This window comes from Stegostoma tigrinum, chromosome 36 (assembly GCF_030684315.1).
Source record: "Stegostoma tigrinum isolate sSteTig4 chromosome 36, sSteTig4.hap1, whole genome shotgun sequence".
Taxonomy (NCBI): domain Eukaryota; kingdom Metazoa; phylum Chordata; class Chondrichthyes; order Orectolobiformes; family Stegostomatidae; genus Stegostoma; species Stegostoma tigrinum.
Genome location: NC_081389.1, coordinates 18,343,953 through 18,362,899, shown reverse-complemented (window position 1 = coordinate 18,362,899; position 18,947 = coordinate 18,343,953). Strand labels below are relative to the sequence as shown.

The 18,947-nt window shown below is 45.1% G+C and overlaps 1 protein-coding gene across 2 annotated transcripts in view; it reads left to right on the top strand.

Moving 5' to 3' along the window:
- Positions 1–18,385, top strand: part of LOC125446832 (sorbitol dehydrogenase-like) — a 41,508-nt gene extending 23,123 nt beyond the window's left edge. For both annotated transcript variants that reach the window (XM_048520719.2, XM_048520720.2), the window contains exon 9: positions 18,102–18,385. In XM_048520719.2, coding sequence (XP_048376676.2) covers positions 18,102–18,249 — 148 coding nt within the window. In that variant the 3' untranslated portion in view covers positions 18,250–18,385. The remainder of the gene's footprint in view (positions 1–18,101) is intronic.
- Positions 18,386–18,947: the final 562 nt, after the last annotated feature.

Below are 18,947 nucleotides of genomic sequence, written 5' to 3'. Positions count from 1 at the left end.
CATGATCATATTGAATGGTACAGCAGGCTTAAAGGGCCGGGTGGCCTATTCCTGCTCCTATGTTCTACATTTCTTTGTTACCTGTGACCATGTTCAAACAAAGTCAACACCTTCAAAATTGTTGGAGTCTTAACAGAACAATTGAGAACCAGAGGACAACAGCTTAAGGTGATTGGCAAAACAAAGCGATGGTGTCTCTTGTAGGTACTGAGTGCTTAGTATCTGGAATGCATTGTCTGACAGTGTGGTGGGGCCAGCTTCAATTGTGACTTGCAAGAAGCGATTGGGCAACACGCTGAAAAGAATTAATATTTGCAGGTCCCTGGGGAGAGGGAAGTAAAATGGGACTTGATGAGTTGCCCTTGGAGAGAGTTGGCATTGACATGATGGACCAAAGGTCTCTTTCTGCATTGTATAAAAACCAAAAGAACGGCGGATGCTGTAAGTCAGGAACGAAAGCAGATGTTGCTAGAAAAGCTCAGCAGGTCTGGCAGCATCTGTGAAGGAAAAGAAACAGAGTTAATGTTTCGGGTCCGGTCACCCTTCCTCAGAACATGTGGTAGTGAAAAGTGAACATGTGGTAGCTCACAGACGCTGGGAGATGCTGTGAAATTCAGTGTACCACAACACTGAGAGTGACAAATATCCAGAGTTACCAACTTCAGTGGGCAACGAGGGCTCCTCACAATTTTTTATTTGGAAAGTATATATTATTACAAAAATATCTTTATATAAATGCATAGTCACTAAAGCAGTTCAGTTCTGGACAATAATATATGAAGTAACGAACTAACATTGGAGCTTGACTCTATGCAGCAAACAAACCCAGGGCATTTCTGACTTGTACAAGACTATATTTACATACATTTGAGGCACTGGGATGGTCTGATAACCGAACAGACCTCATTGTACTTTGACAGAAGGTCCTCAGACAGTGATCTTTCCCCATTGTGCCAAGTCGACAGTTGCTCTAAGCTTTAGCACGTCCGTCAGCATGTAGTTCTGGATTTTGGAATGCGCCTGTCTACAACACTTGGCCGAGGTCAACTCCTTGCTCTGGAAGATCAACAAATTTCAGGCAAACCAAAGAGCAGACCTGGGTACAATTGATTTTTGTCTCAGTTTACGTCCTACGGAACAGACTGTACAGTGTGGAGCCCTGCGAAATGGAGCTGCTTGGGTCAAACCTCCACAAGAAACACACGACTCACTTCCATACCACGCGCCCTTTCTCTCTCAACGCGCACATGCACACATACACACGTTGTTATTATGGTATCCCATCTCCTCACAGCTAGTGGCAAGGCAAGGGGGAGGTGATGGCCTCGTGGTATTATCGCTGGATTGTTAATCCGGAGGCCCAGATAATGTTCTGAGGACCCAGGTTCGAATCCTGCCACAGCAGATGGTGGAATTTGAATTCAATAAGTATCTGGAATTAAGAATCTAATGATGACCATGAATCCATTGTTGATTGCTGGAAAATCCCATCTGGTTCACTAATGCCCTACAGGGAAGGAAACTGCCTTCCTTACCTGGTCTGGCCTACATGTGACTCTCGACCCACAGCAATGTGGTTGGCTCTTAACTGCCCTCTGGGCAATGAATGCAGTCTAGCCAGCAATGCCCTCATCCCATGAATGAATGACAATAAAAAAAGTAGACTCCTTGTTACAGCAATTGCAGGTGAAACTCAAAGCTACAGAGTGAGCACAGTAAGTCTGGTATGACTCTTCTTCTGATCAAGATTTTATTATCTGCTTGGATAATTATTGGTTGCCAGTCAAAGATTCTTATTATGTCACTCTCAATATATTTTTCATAACCAGGCAACAAACCTGTTCAAATAACTTTTAGGAATATATGTTAATCTTCAAGACATCATTGACTTTTCTCACTGGTTACTACAAAATTGTCCTGAAGATTCATTTTTAACCTCTCCAGGACAACCCTGGAGGTTTTGGTGACACTACACACAGATCTAATGAGAAATTCCGAGATGGAGCAAAGGGGAAATGTGTTATCACAGGGATGAGTTAATTTAAACATACGACTTTTGCATCTGCATTCATCATGTGTAGAACTCAAATCCTGTTGGATTCATTCTCATATAAGTATGTTCAAGAGATTAAAGACAGCAATTTGGTACTTGTTAGTGTCATAATCCAAAAGACATGCTACCTTCTCAAAAACAATCTTTGAAAATAATTGGCTGCAATTACCTTCTCCTGCACCCTAAACAAATAGGACAGTCCCAACTTTCAAAATATGCATCAGCAAACATTCCAATTCTCCTTGGACTTTGCTCCCCTAATGACAGTGTTAGCACTGTCACTTGCTCCTTTGTTCTAATTTCTATCCAGGTTCTACTGATGGAAGCTCCTCAAAACAAGCTGGCTCTTTGAAAGAAATGTGGGTCTGTAATCTGGTTTCCTGGTTCTGCTCACTGACCATCACACTGGGGCAGACTTTGCTGTCAGTTTAATGGAAATTCAGTCGGTACTAGCCATTCAGTTTCATGGAAGCACTGGTGTTTCTTTTTTGATTAGCAAAGAAAGAGATTGCATTTATTTTGTGCCTGTTACCGCCTTGGGATGACCCAACGCAGTAAGTGACTTGAGAAAAGTGATCACTTGTTCCCTTGTCTTACACTATGATGTTAGACACCAGGCAGCCAATTTACATGTAACAAGCTCTCCCCAATAGCAGGGTGATCGTCAACAGTTAATCTGTTAGAAAAAAAGAGACATGTTGTTGAAGTTGTTTAATGCCAAATGCAAATTCTTCAAAGGGGTAGGTTGGTTAAGCAGCATTTCCCTTTCTCAGAATCTTGATGAGTCTTCCTGGCTGGCTTGAACTTCTCCCATTGCCTTCTTGTCTCATCTTCAGGAATAGATACTACAGTCTTCCCTGTGAGACACTTTGTGCTGTATTCCCTGCTTTCTGCATCCCCTTTCGAATAAAGCAGTTACAGTCTGTAGTTACAGGAGTTATATAATTTCAGTTATGTAGATAGGTTGGTGATGTTTAGTAACAAACAAAAGAACAGAAACAAAGTTGCTGGAAAAGCTCAGCAGGCCTGGCAGCATCTGTAGAGGAGAAAACAGAATTAATATTTCAGGTCCGGTGACCCTTCCTCAGAACTGATGGTGGCTGGGAAAATGCCAGTTTATATGCAGAAAATAGGGAGATGGGTGGGGTAGGGAGTAAACGATAGGATAGAGCCCAAAGAGAGAGGAAGACAGTTGGACAGACAAAGGAGTTACTAACGATCAGGCTGGGAGGGTGAATAGTTGTTACTGGGGACTTCTGGTGACTAACAACAGGGAGTGTGTAATGGCAGGCTATGTGGTAACAAGGCCTGATGTGTGGGGTGGGGGGTGGGACATGGGAGAGTTTAGGCCCTAAAATTATTGAACTCAATATTGAGTCCAGAGGGCTGTAGGATCCCCAAGTGGAAAATGAGGTGTTGTTCCACCAGCTTGCATTGGGTTTCACTGGAGCACTGTAACAAGCGAGAGACAGAGATGTTGGCCAGGGAGCAAAGTGGTGCATTGAAGTGGCAGGCAACAGGTAATTCAGGGCCTTTTTTGCGAGCAGAACGTAGATGTTCTGCGAAGCAGTCGCCAAGTTTACGCTTTGTTTCCCCAATGTAGAGGAGACCACATTGTGAGCAGCGAATGCAATAGACTAGATTCTGGGAAGTGCAGGTGAACTGTTACTTCACCTGGAGGGTATGTTTGGCCCCTTGGATACTGGGGAGGGAGGGGGTAAATGGGCAGGTGTTGAACCTTTGTTGGTTACAGGGGAAGGTGCCAGAGGGCTGTGGCGAGGTGCTGGGGATGAAGGTGGGTTGACCATGGGAAATGCAGGAGAAGGGTAGGGGGATGGGTCTGGGTGGGATGCTCTTTGGACAGTCAGTGTGGAACTGATGAGCCAAATGGCCTGCTTCCAAACTGTAGGGATTCTATGATTGTTTCGCAACAAACAACTGCACCTCCCAGTCGCAAACCATTTCCACTCCCCCTCCCATTCTTTAGATGACATGTCCGTCATGGGCCTCCTGCACTGCCACAATGATGCCACCCGAAGGTTTCAGGAACAGCAACTCATATTCCACCCGGGAACCCTGCAGCCTGATGGTATCAATGTGGACTTCACCAGTTTCAAAATCTCCCCTTCCCCTACTGCATCCCTCAACCAGCCCAGTTCGTCCCCTCCCCCCACTGCACCACACAACCAGCCCAGCTCTTCCCCCCCACCCACTGCATCCCAAAACCAGTCCAACCTGTCTCTGCCTCCCTAACCGGTTCTTCCTCTCACCCATCCCTTCCTCCCACCCCAAGCCGCACCCCCATCTACCTACTAACCTCATCCCACCTCCTTGACCTGTCCGTCTTCCCTGGACTGACCTATCCCCTCCCTACCTCCCCACCTATACTCTCTCCACCTATCTTCTTTACTCTCCATCTTCGGTCCGCCTCCCCCTCTCTCCCTATTTATTCCAGTTCCCTCTCCCCATCCCTCTCTCTGATGAAGGGTCCAGGCCCAAAACGTCAGCTTTTGTGCTCCTGAGATGCTGCTTGGCCTGTTGTGTTCATCCAGCCTCACATTTTATTATCTTGGAATTCTCCAGCATCTGCAGTTCCCATTATCCCTTATCTATGATTGTTTCTGACTGTTTTCCTTCTAGAAGGAAGTGTTGAGAAGAGATCTTGTTTGGTTTGATTTGATTTATTGTTATCATATGTGCCTAAGTTCAATGAAAAGTTTTGTTTTGCAAGCAGTACAGGCAGATCATAGCAAACAAGGGCATACAGATCAGACAGATTGAAGCATATAGCTTGCACCATTCAGGAGGTGCGCAAAGCAAGATCAGGTCAGAGAAGTCCATTCATTAGTCTAATAACAACAGAGAAGAAGCTGTTCTTGAACTTGTTGGTACATGCTCAAGCTTCTGCCTGATGGAAGGCCTTTGATGGGTCTCTGATGATGTTGGCAGCCTTTCCCTGGCAATGGGGGTGTAAATGGAGTCCGTGGATGGAAGGTTGGCTTCCGTGATGGATTGGGCTGTGCACACCACCTTCTGTAGTTTCTTCCAGTCCTGGGCAGAGCAGGTACCACACCAGGCTGTTATACACCCAGACAGTGTGCTTTCAATGGTGCGTCTGCAGAAGTTGGTGAGGGACCTTCAGGGCATGCCGAGTTTACTCAGCCACCTGAGGAAGAGGAGGTGTCGTTGTGCCTGCTTGACTGTTGCATCTATGTGGGAAATCCAGGACAGGCTGTCGATTATCATCACTCCTAGGAACTTGACATTCTCAAACTTCTCACCCTTAGATCCGTTGGTTTAGATGAGGGCATATTCTCCCCCTTTCTTTCTGAAGTGAATGATCAGTTGTTTTGTTTCGCTGACACTGATAGTTACATTCAAAACCTTGAGTGGTGTGAACTGAGAAAGTCGGAAGAAGCTGTTCCTGGATGTTCGAGAAATGAAATTGGGAGGGCACAGATTTTTAAAATTTGTTAGAGAAAAGCATAAGTGAAATGAGGAAAGGCTTTTTTTATGTGTTGAGGTATTAGGATCTGGGATGTGAGAGTGGAGGTGGAGGTAGGTTCAGTCAAGTCATTCAGAGGAGAGTTAGATGACTATTTGAACTATAACGATATGCACAGTTGCAGGGAGAAGGTTGGAGAATGGCACTAAATGAGTTGCTCATCCTAAGAATCAGCAAAAGCATGATGGTCCAAATGGCCTCTTTCCATACTGTGACAATCCTGTGATTTTGAAATGCACCCTTCCTGATTATTTAAGGAATGTGTCTGATTATCATTCACTTACATAATAGAAATAAATTCCATGTGTCCCACTGTTGCTATGTTAGCAATAAATCTCTGACATTCTCCTATACCCATGGTTTCATAACATTGCTTCAAGAATTTATTCTTGGGAAAGTTCCACCCTAATTTACAAAGACTAACTTCACAGGAATGATTTCATAATATTGTTGATGAGTAATCTGACATTTGGAACCTATGTTTGAGTTACCTTTCTATTTGAAGTTTTGGGCGGTTGACTTAATCTCCAATGCAATTGAAATTGCACCGAGACATCAGTGAGCAGGAAGGCCAAAAATGTTTTTGCGTTGTACATGAGGAAGAACAGGTTTGAGAGCACAAATGAAGGATGGAATATTCTAGAAGATTACCCCTGAAGTTGTCCATCACTCCTGTAGAACCTCTGTTATCTGACAATGGACATTTTGGAGAATCACAAGTTTCCCCCATATTCTGTCATTTGCACAAGGCTTCCGGTTTCTAACTGTACCATTCAAGTTTTCTTGCTAAGGGTCAGATGTGGCTTAGTTTGGTAGCTCCCTTATTTCACAGTCCAAAGGATGTGATTCAAATTCCTCTAAATCTACTGTAATACACAAATGCAGGTTCAATGGAGTGTTGGACTGATGGCTACTAAATTTCCATCAATGTTAAACTCAGGCTTTATTAGCCACGTCAGCCTGGTGTGAAAAGTTCTGTGACAGTAATTTGACTAACCAGAGGGCTGGTCTGGTCATTACTTCTAATGGGAGAGCATTTTCACTCAGAATGAATGTAGTTATTTTTAATCAACCTGTTCGGACATGTTATGACATAACACAGATCTGAGGTAAGTGCGACTAGATTCTAGACTTTCTGGCTCAGAGATGGAGACACTTTGGGGCAGCATGGTGCCTCAAAGGTTAGCACTGCTGCCTCACAACACCCGGGCTCGACTCCACCCTCAGGCAACTGTCTGTATGGAGTCGGCACATTCTCCCCGTGCCTGTGTGGGTTTCCTCCGGGTGCTTCAGTTTTCTCCCACAGTCCAAAGATATGCAGGCTAGGGTGGGCTGGCTGTGGTAAATTGCCTGTAGTGTTGAGGATATGCAGGCTAGGTGGCTTAGCCATGGGGAATGCAGAGGCACAGGATGGGGTGGGTCTAGGTGGGATGCTCTTTGGAGGATTGGTGTACACTCAATGGGCCGAATGGCCTGTTTCCACACTGTAGGAATTCCATGATTCTAAGACTGCCACTGTGCTACCAAGACCCTAGAAATGTTATTGTACACTGTTATGTCAGTTGTACTCAGACACATGCACCAAATAACAAGTAGGGCCTTTCTTCATCATATCTCCCTCAAAAGAAAAATGTCCCTCTCGCAATGTCCCTTTTTACAAGTCATTAAGTAACTTTGTCCAATATGGTGTCATTTGATGGTCATTCAGTTCCCCCAAGAACCCCATTTCGTCACGCATGGTAAAATAAGCTGTTAAACAAAGCCTCTCTTTTCTTTAAAAAAAAGGTTAAAATGTAGAAAGTGTCGTGGTTTGAATTTTATGAGGTCAGACGTTATTTGGGGAAAAAGCCTATGTGGCCTCATAGCTTATGCCATCATAGGTGTGGCTTCATAAACAACACAGCATTTCTCCTTCTAGCCTGCGCACATCCTTGTGTGTGTATCATCCTCTATTTTCTGTATCCTATCACATCAACCAGCCATTCTCCATCGACACCATGGTTAGAACTGAGCCACTATGACAAACGGGGAGGCCATTTGGATTTTGAGTGAAAACCAAAAGAACTGCAGATGCTGTGAATCAGGAATGAAAACAAAGTTGCTGGAAAAGCTCAGCAGGTCTGGCAGCATCTGCGGAGGAGAAAACACAGTTAACGTTTTGGGTCCGGTGACCCGGTGAAATGTTCTGAGGAAGGGTCACTGGACCTGAAACGTTAACTGTGTTCGCTCCTCCACAGATGCTGCCAGACCTGCTGAGCTTTTCCAGCAACTTTGTTTTTCATCTTGAGTGATAATGTTGAATCTTCTACATGATATACATCTCTACACACCTTTTCTATCAAAGGGATTCAAAATGATAATCAGGGAGCAGGAGGAAGATGGAAAGTACAGTGGCAGGTGTAAACCATTTATCCCCTGCAGTAGGCTGCGCCATTCAACACAAGCATGACTGATCTCTTATCTCAACACTATCTTTCAATACTGTCCCTCGATTCCCAAATATTTTTTGACATCTGAATACACTGTACGGTCTTTAATAAACTCCAGGACAAGCATTCAGTGTCCTCTGGCATCTTTGAGAGGCTATGGCCCCAGGTCATCAGTCAATGTGGCTGTTTCTACACCGCCTGATCTATATTGTCGTCTTGTCAACAACACCCTCAGTGGATCCTTTGATGATCCACATTTTAAAATCTGGTGCCTTCACCATTGCCTGAAAATTGATGTTTGTAAGTGGAACACAATAAAGGCACAGAGGCCTGATATCCTTTACCAAGGCTGTGTGACATGAGATGATATTAGGCTGGTTTGAGAGGAGAATTGACTGCCTGATGCACTTCAGTCCATCCATCCTGGGTGGAGTTAGAGAGGAGGAATTAACCACCTGGCAACTGTTCATGATTTGAAATACATGTGTTGTGTGGCGGCAGGAAAGTTTGTGGATTGTATGACGGAAGAAGCCAAAATAGTTGTGTTTTCATTTTCATAGAAACTTTTCGAGGTATCATAGAGTGATTTCATGAGAAAATTGCTGAAAATTGGTCTCAGCATGTACAGGGCCCAGTAACCGGCAATCTTCCTTGGCTTGTTTGCATTTTGGATAGTGGTCTGGGCCTGGGTGGGATGCTCATCGGAGGGACAGTGTGGACACGATGGACTGAATGGCCTCTTGTCTCACTGGAGGGATTCTGTGGTTCTATGATTTTTGAGGCCATGGAGACTTGAGTGAAGAGGCAATCACAGTGATAACGGCTGGTTCAGGCACGAGGCAGCCATTTTTAATCCTGGTGCCTGAATCATCTCAGGCTCCCGGACCCCGACATGGTGTGAAATGGAAAATTGTTGATTGGACAGGCAATAAGCTCAACATCCAATCTGTGACGCCCAATTGCTTGATAGAGATGGGAACCATCTCCAGACTGCAACACTTGAGGGCAAATTCCGATGGTGACTTCCAAAAGAAGTTGTGCAATAGGGCAGTCTGGAAATTGCAAGATCAGTAAGAATATTTTCTAAGCAACCTGTGAAACAGATGGGACTTGAACCCAGGCCTCCTTGTTTAGAGGTACTGACGCTACCACTGTGCCACAAGTACCCAATGGACATGGTAAATATAAGATATGTTGAATGGCCCTATTTTTGTTCATCAGCCACATCATTGAATGGCTCCCTGCGCAGGCCCTGACAGCTGAGCAGTTAATGTGCATCAGATTGGTTTGGAATTCCTAAGTTCACCCAGAAACCAATGCCTCTAGGAGTTTAATGAGCCATGAATTAGAGTTGAGCTAGCTCCCCTATTCTACGATCCATGCCCCTCCCTTCGAAAATAGCATCAGGTTTCAGAAGCGCCGTAAGACTGACATGTCACTGAGAGGGTTGTTTCCAAAGTGTGCCACACATGAATTAGGATCAGGTATAGGCAGTTCAGGCCCTCGAGCCTATCCCATCATTTGATAACTTCACGGCTGATCTGATGGAAGCCCCAACCCAATTTTCCTACTTGTACTCCTCACTGCTCCAGGATAGATATTGTTAATCTAGAGAGGGTTCAGAGGAGATTTACCAGGATGTTGCCAGAGGAATAGTATAGAAGGTTTGAGTTATAAAGAGAGGCTGGATAGGCTGGGACTTTTTTCACTGGAACGCAGGACTTTGAGAGGTGACCTTATAGACGTTTATAAAATAATGAGGGGTATAGAAAGAGTAAATGGTAGGTATCTATTTTCTAGAATGGTGGACTTCAAGACCTTTTTTAAGGTGAGAGGAGAGACATTTAAAAAGACATGAGGAAAAAAGTTTTCTCACAGAGGGTTGTTCATGTCTGGAATGAACTTCCTGAGAAAGTGGTGGATGTGGACAAAGTTAAAACGTTTAAAAGACACTTAGATGAATACATGAATAGGGAAGGTTTGAAGGGATATGGGCCAAATGCAGGCAAGTGGGGCTGGTTTAGTTCAGGGTTATGTTCAGCATGGACTAGTTAGGCTGAAGGGTCTGTTTCTGCGCTGTTTGACTCTATGACTCTGGTCCTTTTGACTCTCTTGTGAATCAAGGACATGCCTCTCTCAGCCTGAAAAACATTCACTGTCCTGGAAGGAGAGTTGCACAAGCCCAAGGCCTTCTGATAGGTGAAAATTACCTCCTCTGTCTTAAGGTAATCACCAAATTTTAAACAACATCCTTAAATTCTAGTCTCTCTCGTGATGGCAGACATCCTGTCAGGTCTGAGATAACAAAGTGTGGAGCTGGATGAACACAGCAGGCCAAGCAGCATCTCAGGAGCACAAAAGCAGACATTTCAGGCCTAGTCCCTTCATCAGAGAGGGGGATGGGGAGAGGGAACAGGAATAAATAGGGAGAGGGGGGAGATGGACCGAAGATGGAGAGAAAACAAGATAGGTAGAGAGGAGAGTATAGTTGAGGAGGTAGGGAGGGGATAGGTCAGTCCAGGGAAGCTGGACAGGTCAAGGAGGCGGGATGAGGTGGTAAGTAGGAAATGGAGGTGCGGCTTGAGGTGGGAGGAAAGGATGGGTGAGAGGAAGAACAGGTTAGGGAAGGAGAGACAGGCTGGGCTGGTTTTGTGATGCAGTGGGGGGAGGGGAAGAACTGGGCTGGTTCTGAAGTGAGCTGAACCAGCCCAGTTCTTCCCCTCCCCCCGCTGCATCCCAAAACCTGCCCAGCCTGTCTCTGTTTCCCTAACCTGTTGTTCCTCTCACCCATCCCTTCCTCCCACCTCAAGCCGCACCTCCATTTCCTACCTACCACCTCATCCCACCTCCTTGACCTGTCCATCTTCCCTGGACTGACCTATCCCCTCCCTACCTCCTCGCCTATACTCTCCTCTCTACCTATCTTGTTTTCTCTCCATCTTCAGTCCGCCTTCTCCTCTCTCCCTATTTATTCCAGTTCCCTCTCCCCATCCCCCTCTCTGATGAAGGGTCTAGGCCCGAAATGTCAGCTTTTGTGCTCCTGAGATGTTGTTTGGCCTGCTGTGCTCATCCAGCTCCACACTTTGTTATCTTGGATTCCCCAGCATCTACAGTTCCCATTATCCGGTCAGGTCTGCTCAGGATCTTATAAATTCCAATCAGATCACCTCTCAAACTCCAGTGGGAATAGTCTAAGCCCATCCAACCTACTGTCAATGATAACCCACCCTCCTCCTTCCCCAGGAATGAGATCACACCTAACCCTCATTTCACCTCCCCCCACCCCATTGGCGATTGCAAATCAAAGTGTAAGAGTCTGAGAGAACGATGAAGAAACAAGCACACAAACTGTGAAGGACTTAGATTGTGTTTCAAAGAATGTGGGGACACTTTGTATCCTGCACTCTGTGCTGTTACTCTGATGCACTTGTATAGTACAGTCTGCCCATAGGGTACATAAGACAACACTTTTCACTGTAGCTCGGTACACATCACAATAATAAATCAAATCAAACATTCTTGGAATGGGTTGGACAATACTTGTAAATACATGCAAACATTTCGTGTCTAGATGACTCTTCATCAGAGCTCTGATAAAGTAGCATCAAGATTCGAAACATTAGCTTGCTCCGTGGATGTTGCCTGATCCACTGTGATTCACAACATGTTTTGTTCTCAGTACAGATTCCAGGATCTGCAGGCTTTAGCTGTGACTTGTTCAGTTGGGATGCTGTAACAATAAAAGCAGCCTGTTGTCCAGCATTGGTTTCTCTAAACCTCTTCCCTTTATCAATCATGATGAATAAAGTTTAGAGAGACTGGACATAGAGTACGTGGTCAATTTGAGATAAATAACATGTTTTATGTGTACGGTATGAACATTTGAAAACTTGAATTGACATGACTTGTTATTCTCTTTATAAATTGGTTAACTGTTAAAGTGTTGAGTCAGCTCATAAATTTTGATGATGTCGCAGCAATGTCAAGGTCAGACCTTTGAATGGCACCTTCAAAAATGCACCAAGTGCTTCAAGCAAGTCTTCCTTTAAAAAAAAAGCTTTTTTTGTAAATTTCAGTCATTGGCCTCTGGGCTCTTGAATCTTATAAAGAATAAAACCAAATAGAATCATCCCTGTACTGAAAAGAAAATGTGATGGACATCACAGCAAGTTAGGCACCATCCATGGAGAGAGAGCAAGGTAGTGGTTCGAGTCTAGATGCCTCTTCATCAGAGATGAAGCGAAGTATGGAGGGGACAGCATTTATGCAATAGTGGGGCTGAGGGTGGAGTGTTAGGGGAGAAAGGGTATTGATAGGGCAGATTAAGTGATCGGGAGGTGAGAATGGCAGAACAATGGTGTATCCAACTGTCAAACTGGGAAGAACAGACAGTCCCACTGGAGCCAGGGAACAGAGAGAGGACATGGTGACAGAGAATGTAACAAGTAAAGCCAAAAGACAGGGAGGAATGGGTGCTCATTCACAATCTGAAGGTGTTGAACTCCATATGAAGTCCAGATGGTTGTAAAGTCCCTAGCCTGAAGATGAGATGTTGTTCCTCCAGTTTGCGCTATGCTTTGCTGGAACACTACAGCATGCCGAGGACAGACATGCAGCTGTGTGAATAGGATGTTGTGTTAAAATGACTGGCTATGGGAGGGTTGGGGCCATGCTTGTGCATGGACCAGAGGAGTTCCTGTTCTCCTAGCTGCGCTGTTTCTGCTTGTTTCACCTAAATCCAGAGACCCCCACCCCAAGTATTACTGTGCCTGGGAAAATTACACCACGATTTCTGGGTGCTCCAATTTCCTCCCATAGGGCAAGGATGTGCAGCTTAGGTGGATTGGCCAATCTGAATTGGCCCGTACTCCCAGCCTCGGAACTTCCGGCTTCCAACCTTGCAGCCTCAGAAATTCCAGTCTCAGTACAGACCTGACGAGGTGTTCTCTCAGCCTGGTATGATGATCTTCAGGCAGTCTCTCAGCCTGGCATGGCCTCAGTGTGGACTTCTGGTCGCAAGGTGATGCCAGAGTGAATTCCCAGCATCATGAGCCTTGAGGTGAAATGTGGCACTGCCTGAAGTCAATGTCCAGTGCAGACTAGAGGCTAGGTGGTAGTGTGGATTGGGTTGGAAGACCATTGTTCTGAACATGTTTTAGTCCATTTTATCCTAACATCTGCGACAATGGACTTTTTATTTGTCTATTTTTATAAGAATTATAACTGAAGAAGCTGTATCTTGCAACTTTTGTACCAAAGATGAGCCATAAGTGTGATTTGCGCACTTTTCACTGTAGTCATTTGAGTATGTTTCACAATAAAGCTAATTCAGTTCTCGTCTAGTGATCAGGGATGTGCAGTCTAAGTGGATTAGCCCTGGGAAATGCAGAGATAAAAGGGATAGGGTAGGGGATTGGATCTGGGTGGAATACTGCTTATACGGTCAGTATATACTCCATGGGCTGAATGGCCTGCATCCACATAATGTCTGTGCAGAAACCACACTGCACTTTGTGTTGACTAAAGGGACTTCCAGCTCAGAAGGGGGTATCACACGCAAACAGGCAACAGTGAACCCATAGCACATTGTGCACCGTGTCTGACAATCACTTCCAGACAACTCACCTAGACAGAAACTGCAATTGTCAGGAGAGATCAGAGGAGTTGGGACTGTTCTCTTTGGAGAGGAGAAGGCTGAGGGGACATTTGAAAGAGGAGTCTGGATGGAGTGGGCAGGGAGAAACTGTAAGGGGATTGAGAACAAAAGGGAACAGCTTTAAATGGTTTGCCAAAGAAGCAAATGAGGGGTGGGGGAGAAAACATTTTCACACTGTGAATGGTTAGGGTCTGGAAGTGTGAAGGAGCCACATGCAAATGAGGTATTCAGGTTGAATTGGATATTATTTAAATGGGAGCAATCTGCAGGATTATGGGGAAAAGGCCAGAGATTGGCCTGCTATGGTCAACATGCCCAGGCAGCCAATGAGGACACATTGGGCTGAATGGCCTTCTTTTCACTGTAACAATTCTGTGATTCCTTTGTAGAAGCGGTAGCTGTTTCTGCGCTGCTGGCTCAGTCAGGTATTAGCCTCACTGCCATAGGGTACACGTTCTCTATGATAAAATCATATCCGTAGAACTGGAGGAACACAGCAGGAAAGGCAGCATCAGAGGAGCAGGAAAGCTGTCATTTTCTTCAGAAATTTTCTGAAGAAGTGTCCCAACCTGAAATGTCAGCTTTCTTGCTCCTCTGATGCCGCCTGTTCGACTGTGTTCCTCTGGCTCCACACTGGGTTATCTGGGTCAATAATTGGATGGCTGGTGGTGCAGAAGGTGAACTTGTTGAAGGGTTATGAAGTGACAGGAGACTGCAGTATCTTAAACAATTAAAAGAATATTTTTGCAACAAGGGGTCATTAAAAAAAACAGAATTGATTTACAGCCAGGAATTCGCCCAAAGCTCCACTGATATAACTCCTACACAAATTTGGCAGAAATTAGTCATGTATTGCTGAGGTAGAGGAAAAGACAGCATCCAGGAAGTTCTCAAACCTGTGTGATCGATAGGCACTATCTTAGTAACTGACTCATAACTTTAAGATATAGATTTTATTCATTCCGCAGAATTATTAATATGATTTGTTTATATTTATGTATAGCTTGAGCTAAAAGTACTGTTAGTGTTTCTGACAAAACTGCTGAAGGAGGAAGTATTTTTCTTTAATTTGAGTTGTTTCTGGGAGGATATCTGTGTTCAGGGTCTGGAGGTCAGGAGGTGAAGGATGGTGGAATGTGCTTGTAGTTCCTGAGCTGTACTGTTTACAGGGAATATTGAACATGACATCATCATGCACGGCTTTGTCAGCTTTCCCTTTTGTGAGTTCCTTCACTGTTACTTCCTTGTACAATCTTTCATTCAATTGTATGTGCTTGGAGGAGTAATCGAGTGTTCCCAATTACATATTTAACCCTTTTACTGGTATGCCCTGCTCAGCTAAAATCAGATTTTCTTGCCTGTTTGTGAACAGAGTTCTGAATAACAGCTAAGTCTCATGAATACAGCTTCCTTATGACCTCTGCCCTACATCGGCCCACATGCTCCAAATTTTTAACTTTTGTATTGTTATGGTTCACATCCCTCCAAGCCTTAATCCCTCTCTGTCTCGGTAACCTCCTATAGCCCCAAGACAGACCAGGATCTCTTGTTCTCTTACAATTCTGGCCTCTGATGTGTCCTGATATGCTTCACTCTACCACTAGAGGGCTATGCCTTCAGCTACCCAGACCCTCGGTAGGGAGCTCCATCATTAAACCTTTCTGGCTTTCTCTCAATCTCTGTTCCTTCATCTCTCTCTCTCTCTCTCTCTTCCATATCTATCACACCAACTATGTATCTCCCTCTATATATCTGCTTCTCTCTCCTTCCACCTCTAGGCAGGCTGGGACTTCTTTTGCTGGAGCTAGGAAGTTGAGAGTTGACCCTCGGTAGGTTCATAAAATCATGAAGCAGACAGGTAAGCCGAATGGCAGGTGTCTTTTCCCTGGGGTGGGGGACTTCAACACGAGGGGGCATATTTTTAAGGTGAGAGGAGCAAGATTTAAAAAAAGGCATGAAAGGCAATCTTTTTTACACAGAGTGGTTCATGTATGGAGTGAACTTCCAGAGGAAGAGGTGGATGCAGGGACAGCTACAATGTTTAAGAGATATTTAGAAAAGTACATGAACAAGAAATGTTTGGAGGGGTATGAGCCAAGCGCAGACAGGTGGGACTAGTTTAGTTTGGGATTATGTTCAGCATGGACTGGTTGGACTGAAGGGTCTGTTTCTGTGCTGTATGGCTCACTGATTGAAACTCTCTCTCCCTTCAACTCTCTCCTTTGCTGTCTTTTCCCGTCACTCTCTCTCTCTCTCTTGCCTCCATCTCTACCTCTCTCTTTTCCTCCAACTCCCTGTCAGAAGCCCCATCTCTTCCTCCTTCCACCTCTCTCTCCTATGTCCCTCTCCCCCCACCCCATATCTCTGTCCACATCTCTCTCTCTGTCCTCCTCAAAGCTGACCTCTGTGACCAAATACCTCAATGTGGCTCGGTGCCAAATTTTGATCGATGCTGTCCTATGAAGTGCTTTGGAATGTGTTTGTGTTACCAGCTCTGAAGTATTACTCTGAAGTATTATTGAAGTGAATGCGTTAGTTTTTTCATATGTTATTCAGCTAGGTCGATGAAATATGAAGTATTGTCAGGCATTGTATAGTTTTAGCCTCCTTCCTTCAGAAAGGATGGAATTGCATTTCAAAGAAGATCCACTCGACTGATTCTGAGGATGAAGAGGTCATCTTATGAGAAAATGTCAGGCAGGGTGGCCCTATACCCATTGGGGTTGCTCATTGGTGAAGTTTGAGAGGTGATCATATTGAAATTAATCAGATCCTGAGGCAAGCTGATAGGGTGGTGGCTGGGACGATGTTCCCCTTGTGAAGGTGTCTAGAAATACGGGCATGGCTTAAAAAATTATTTAAGTCAGAGATGAGGAGGAAGTATGTCTCTGAGGCTCATTAGTATCTGACATTCCACTAGTGGTGTACTGCAAGGGTCAGTGTTGGTCATTTTTATAAATGAGATGGGTGAGGGCGTAGAAGGATGGTTTAGTAAATTTGCAGACGACACTAAGGTCAGTGGAGTTGTGGATAGTGACGAAGGATGCTGTAAGTTGCAGAGAGACATAGATAAGCTGCAGAGCTGGGCTGAGAGGTGGCAAATGGAGTTTAATGCAGACAAGTGTGAGGTGATGCACTTTGGTAGGAGTAACCGGAAGGCAAAGTACAGGGCTAATGGTAAGATTCTTAGCAGTGTAGATGAGCAGAGAGATCTCGGTGTCCATGTACACAGATCCTTGAAAGTTGTCACCCAGGTTGACAGGGCGGTTAAGAAGGCATACAGTGTTTTAGCTTTTATTAATAGAAGGATCGAGTTCCGGAACCAAGAGGTTATGGTGAAGCTATACAAAACTCTGGTGTGGCCGCGCTTGGAGTATTGTGTACAGTTCTGGTCACCGCATTATAAGAAGGATGTGGAAGCTTTGGAAAGGGTGCAGAGGAGATTTACTAGGATGTTGCCTGGTATGGAGGGAAGGTCTTACGAGGAAAGGCTGAGGGACTTGAGGCTGTTTTCATTAGAGAGAAGAAGGTCGAGAGGAGACTTAATTGAGACATATAAAATAATCAGAGGGTTAGATAGGGTGGATAGGGAGAGTCTTTTTCCTAGGATGGTGACGGCGAGCATGAGGGGGCATAGCTTTAAATTGAGGGTTGAAAGATATAGGACAGATGTCAGAGGTAGTTTCTTTATTCAGAGAGTAGTAAGGGTATGGAACGCTTTGCCTGCAACGGTAGTAGATTCGCCAACTTTAGGTACATTTAAGTCATCATTGGACAAGCATATGGACGTACATGGAATAGTGTAGGTTAGATGGGCTTGAGATCGGTATGACAGGACGGCAGAACATCGAGGGCCGAAGGGCCTGTACTGTGCTGTAATGTTCTATGTTCTCAGACAGCAGTGGAGGCTGGGTCATCGAATATATTCAGAGAATCCCTACAGTGTGGAAGTAGGCAATTCAGCCCACTGAGTCCACACCAGAAGGGCCCTACCCATGCCCTACCCTATCCTACGCTACTCCCATAATCCTGCATTCCCCATGGCTAATCCACCCAACCTACACAACACTGGAGACTATGGACAATTCAGCATGGTCAGTCCACTCTAGCCTGCACACCTTTGGATTGTGGGAGGCAACCAGGCCACCCGGAGGAAGCCCATGCAGACATGGGGAGAATGTGCAAACTCCACGCATACAGCCACCCAGGGGTGGAATTGAACCTGGGTCCCTGGTGCTGTGAGGGCATCAGTGCTAACCACTGAGCCACCATGAGGCTAGTCAAGGCTGTATTAAATACATTTTTTGAGGGTTTTTGGGGTGTGAGGTACCAGACATAAAAATGTAGTTGAGGCCGCAATTAGACCGGCCATGACCTTATGGATTGTCAGAACAGGCCTGAGGGGCTGTATCGACTGCTTTCACTTTGTGGTGTTCCCTTCTGTTTTTTCCAACTCAGGTATCCCATGGCGATTGCTATGTTGGCTTCAAAAAAGGTGGATGTGAAACCTCTGATCACACATCGTTTCCCACTGGACCAGGCCATCGAGGCATTTGAGACCACAAGGAAACGGCTGGGAATTAAAGTGATGTTGAAATGTGACTAAGGGGATGGAGGGAGGTCTCACTGAGAAGGTGTGAGCCTGGGCTGGTTAATCCTAATGGCCTGCAGCAAACACTGGAGCGCAGTGTTTTCTTGGATAATTATGGAGGCTTTCTAATTAAATCAGCATTTTAAAAATATTTCTTTTGGTTAAAGCTGTGTTCTCCACTTTCTCAATCTGGACTCCGTTTAAATGTTTAACTTCGATCATCCCTTGAAACTTAATCTTGGGCTTCAGCGTGTTGAGAACATTTTGTTATGATCAGTAATGATACTTATAAATTAAACGGGCAAGGCTCAGTTCAAAGAAAGAAATTTTCATTTGTGTACTGACTTCTGTGACCTCAGGATGGATCAAAGTGCTGTAAAACTTAATCAATCAAGGACCACAACTTCCCCTCCACAGTGGTCGAAAATGCCCTCGATCACATCTCTTGTGTTTCCTGCAACTCATCCCTCACACCTTGTCCCCGCAATAACAACAAAGACAGAATCCCACTCGTCCTCACGTACCAGCCCACCAACCTCCGAATTTAACGCGTCATCCTCTGCCACTTCCGCCATCTGCAATCCGACCCCACTACCAAAGACATTTTATCCTCCCCACCCTTATGTGCTTTCCGGAGGGACCACTCTCTCCATGACTACCTTGTCTGCTCCACTCTCCTCACCAGCCCCACCTTACCCAACACTTTTCATCGC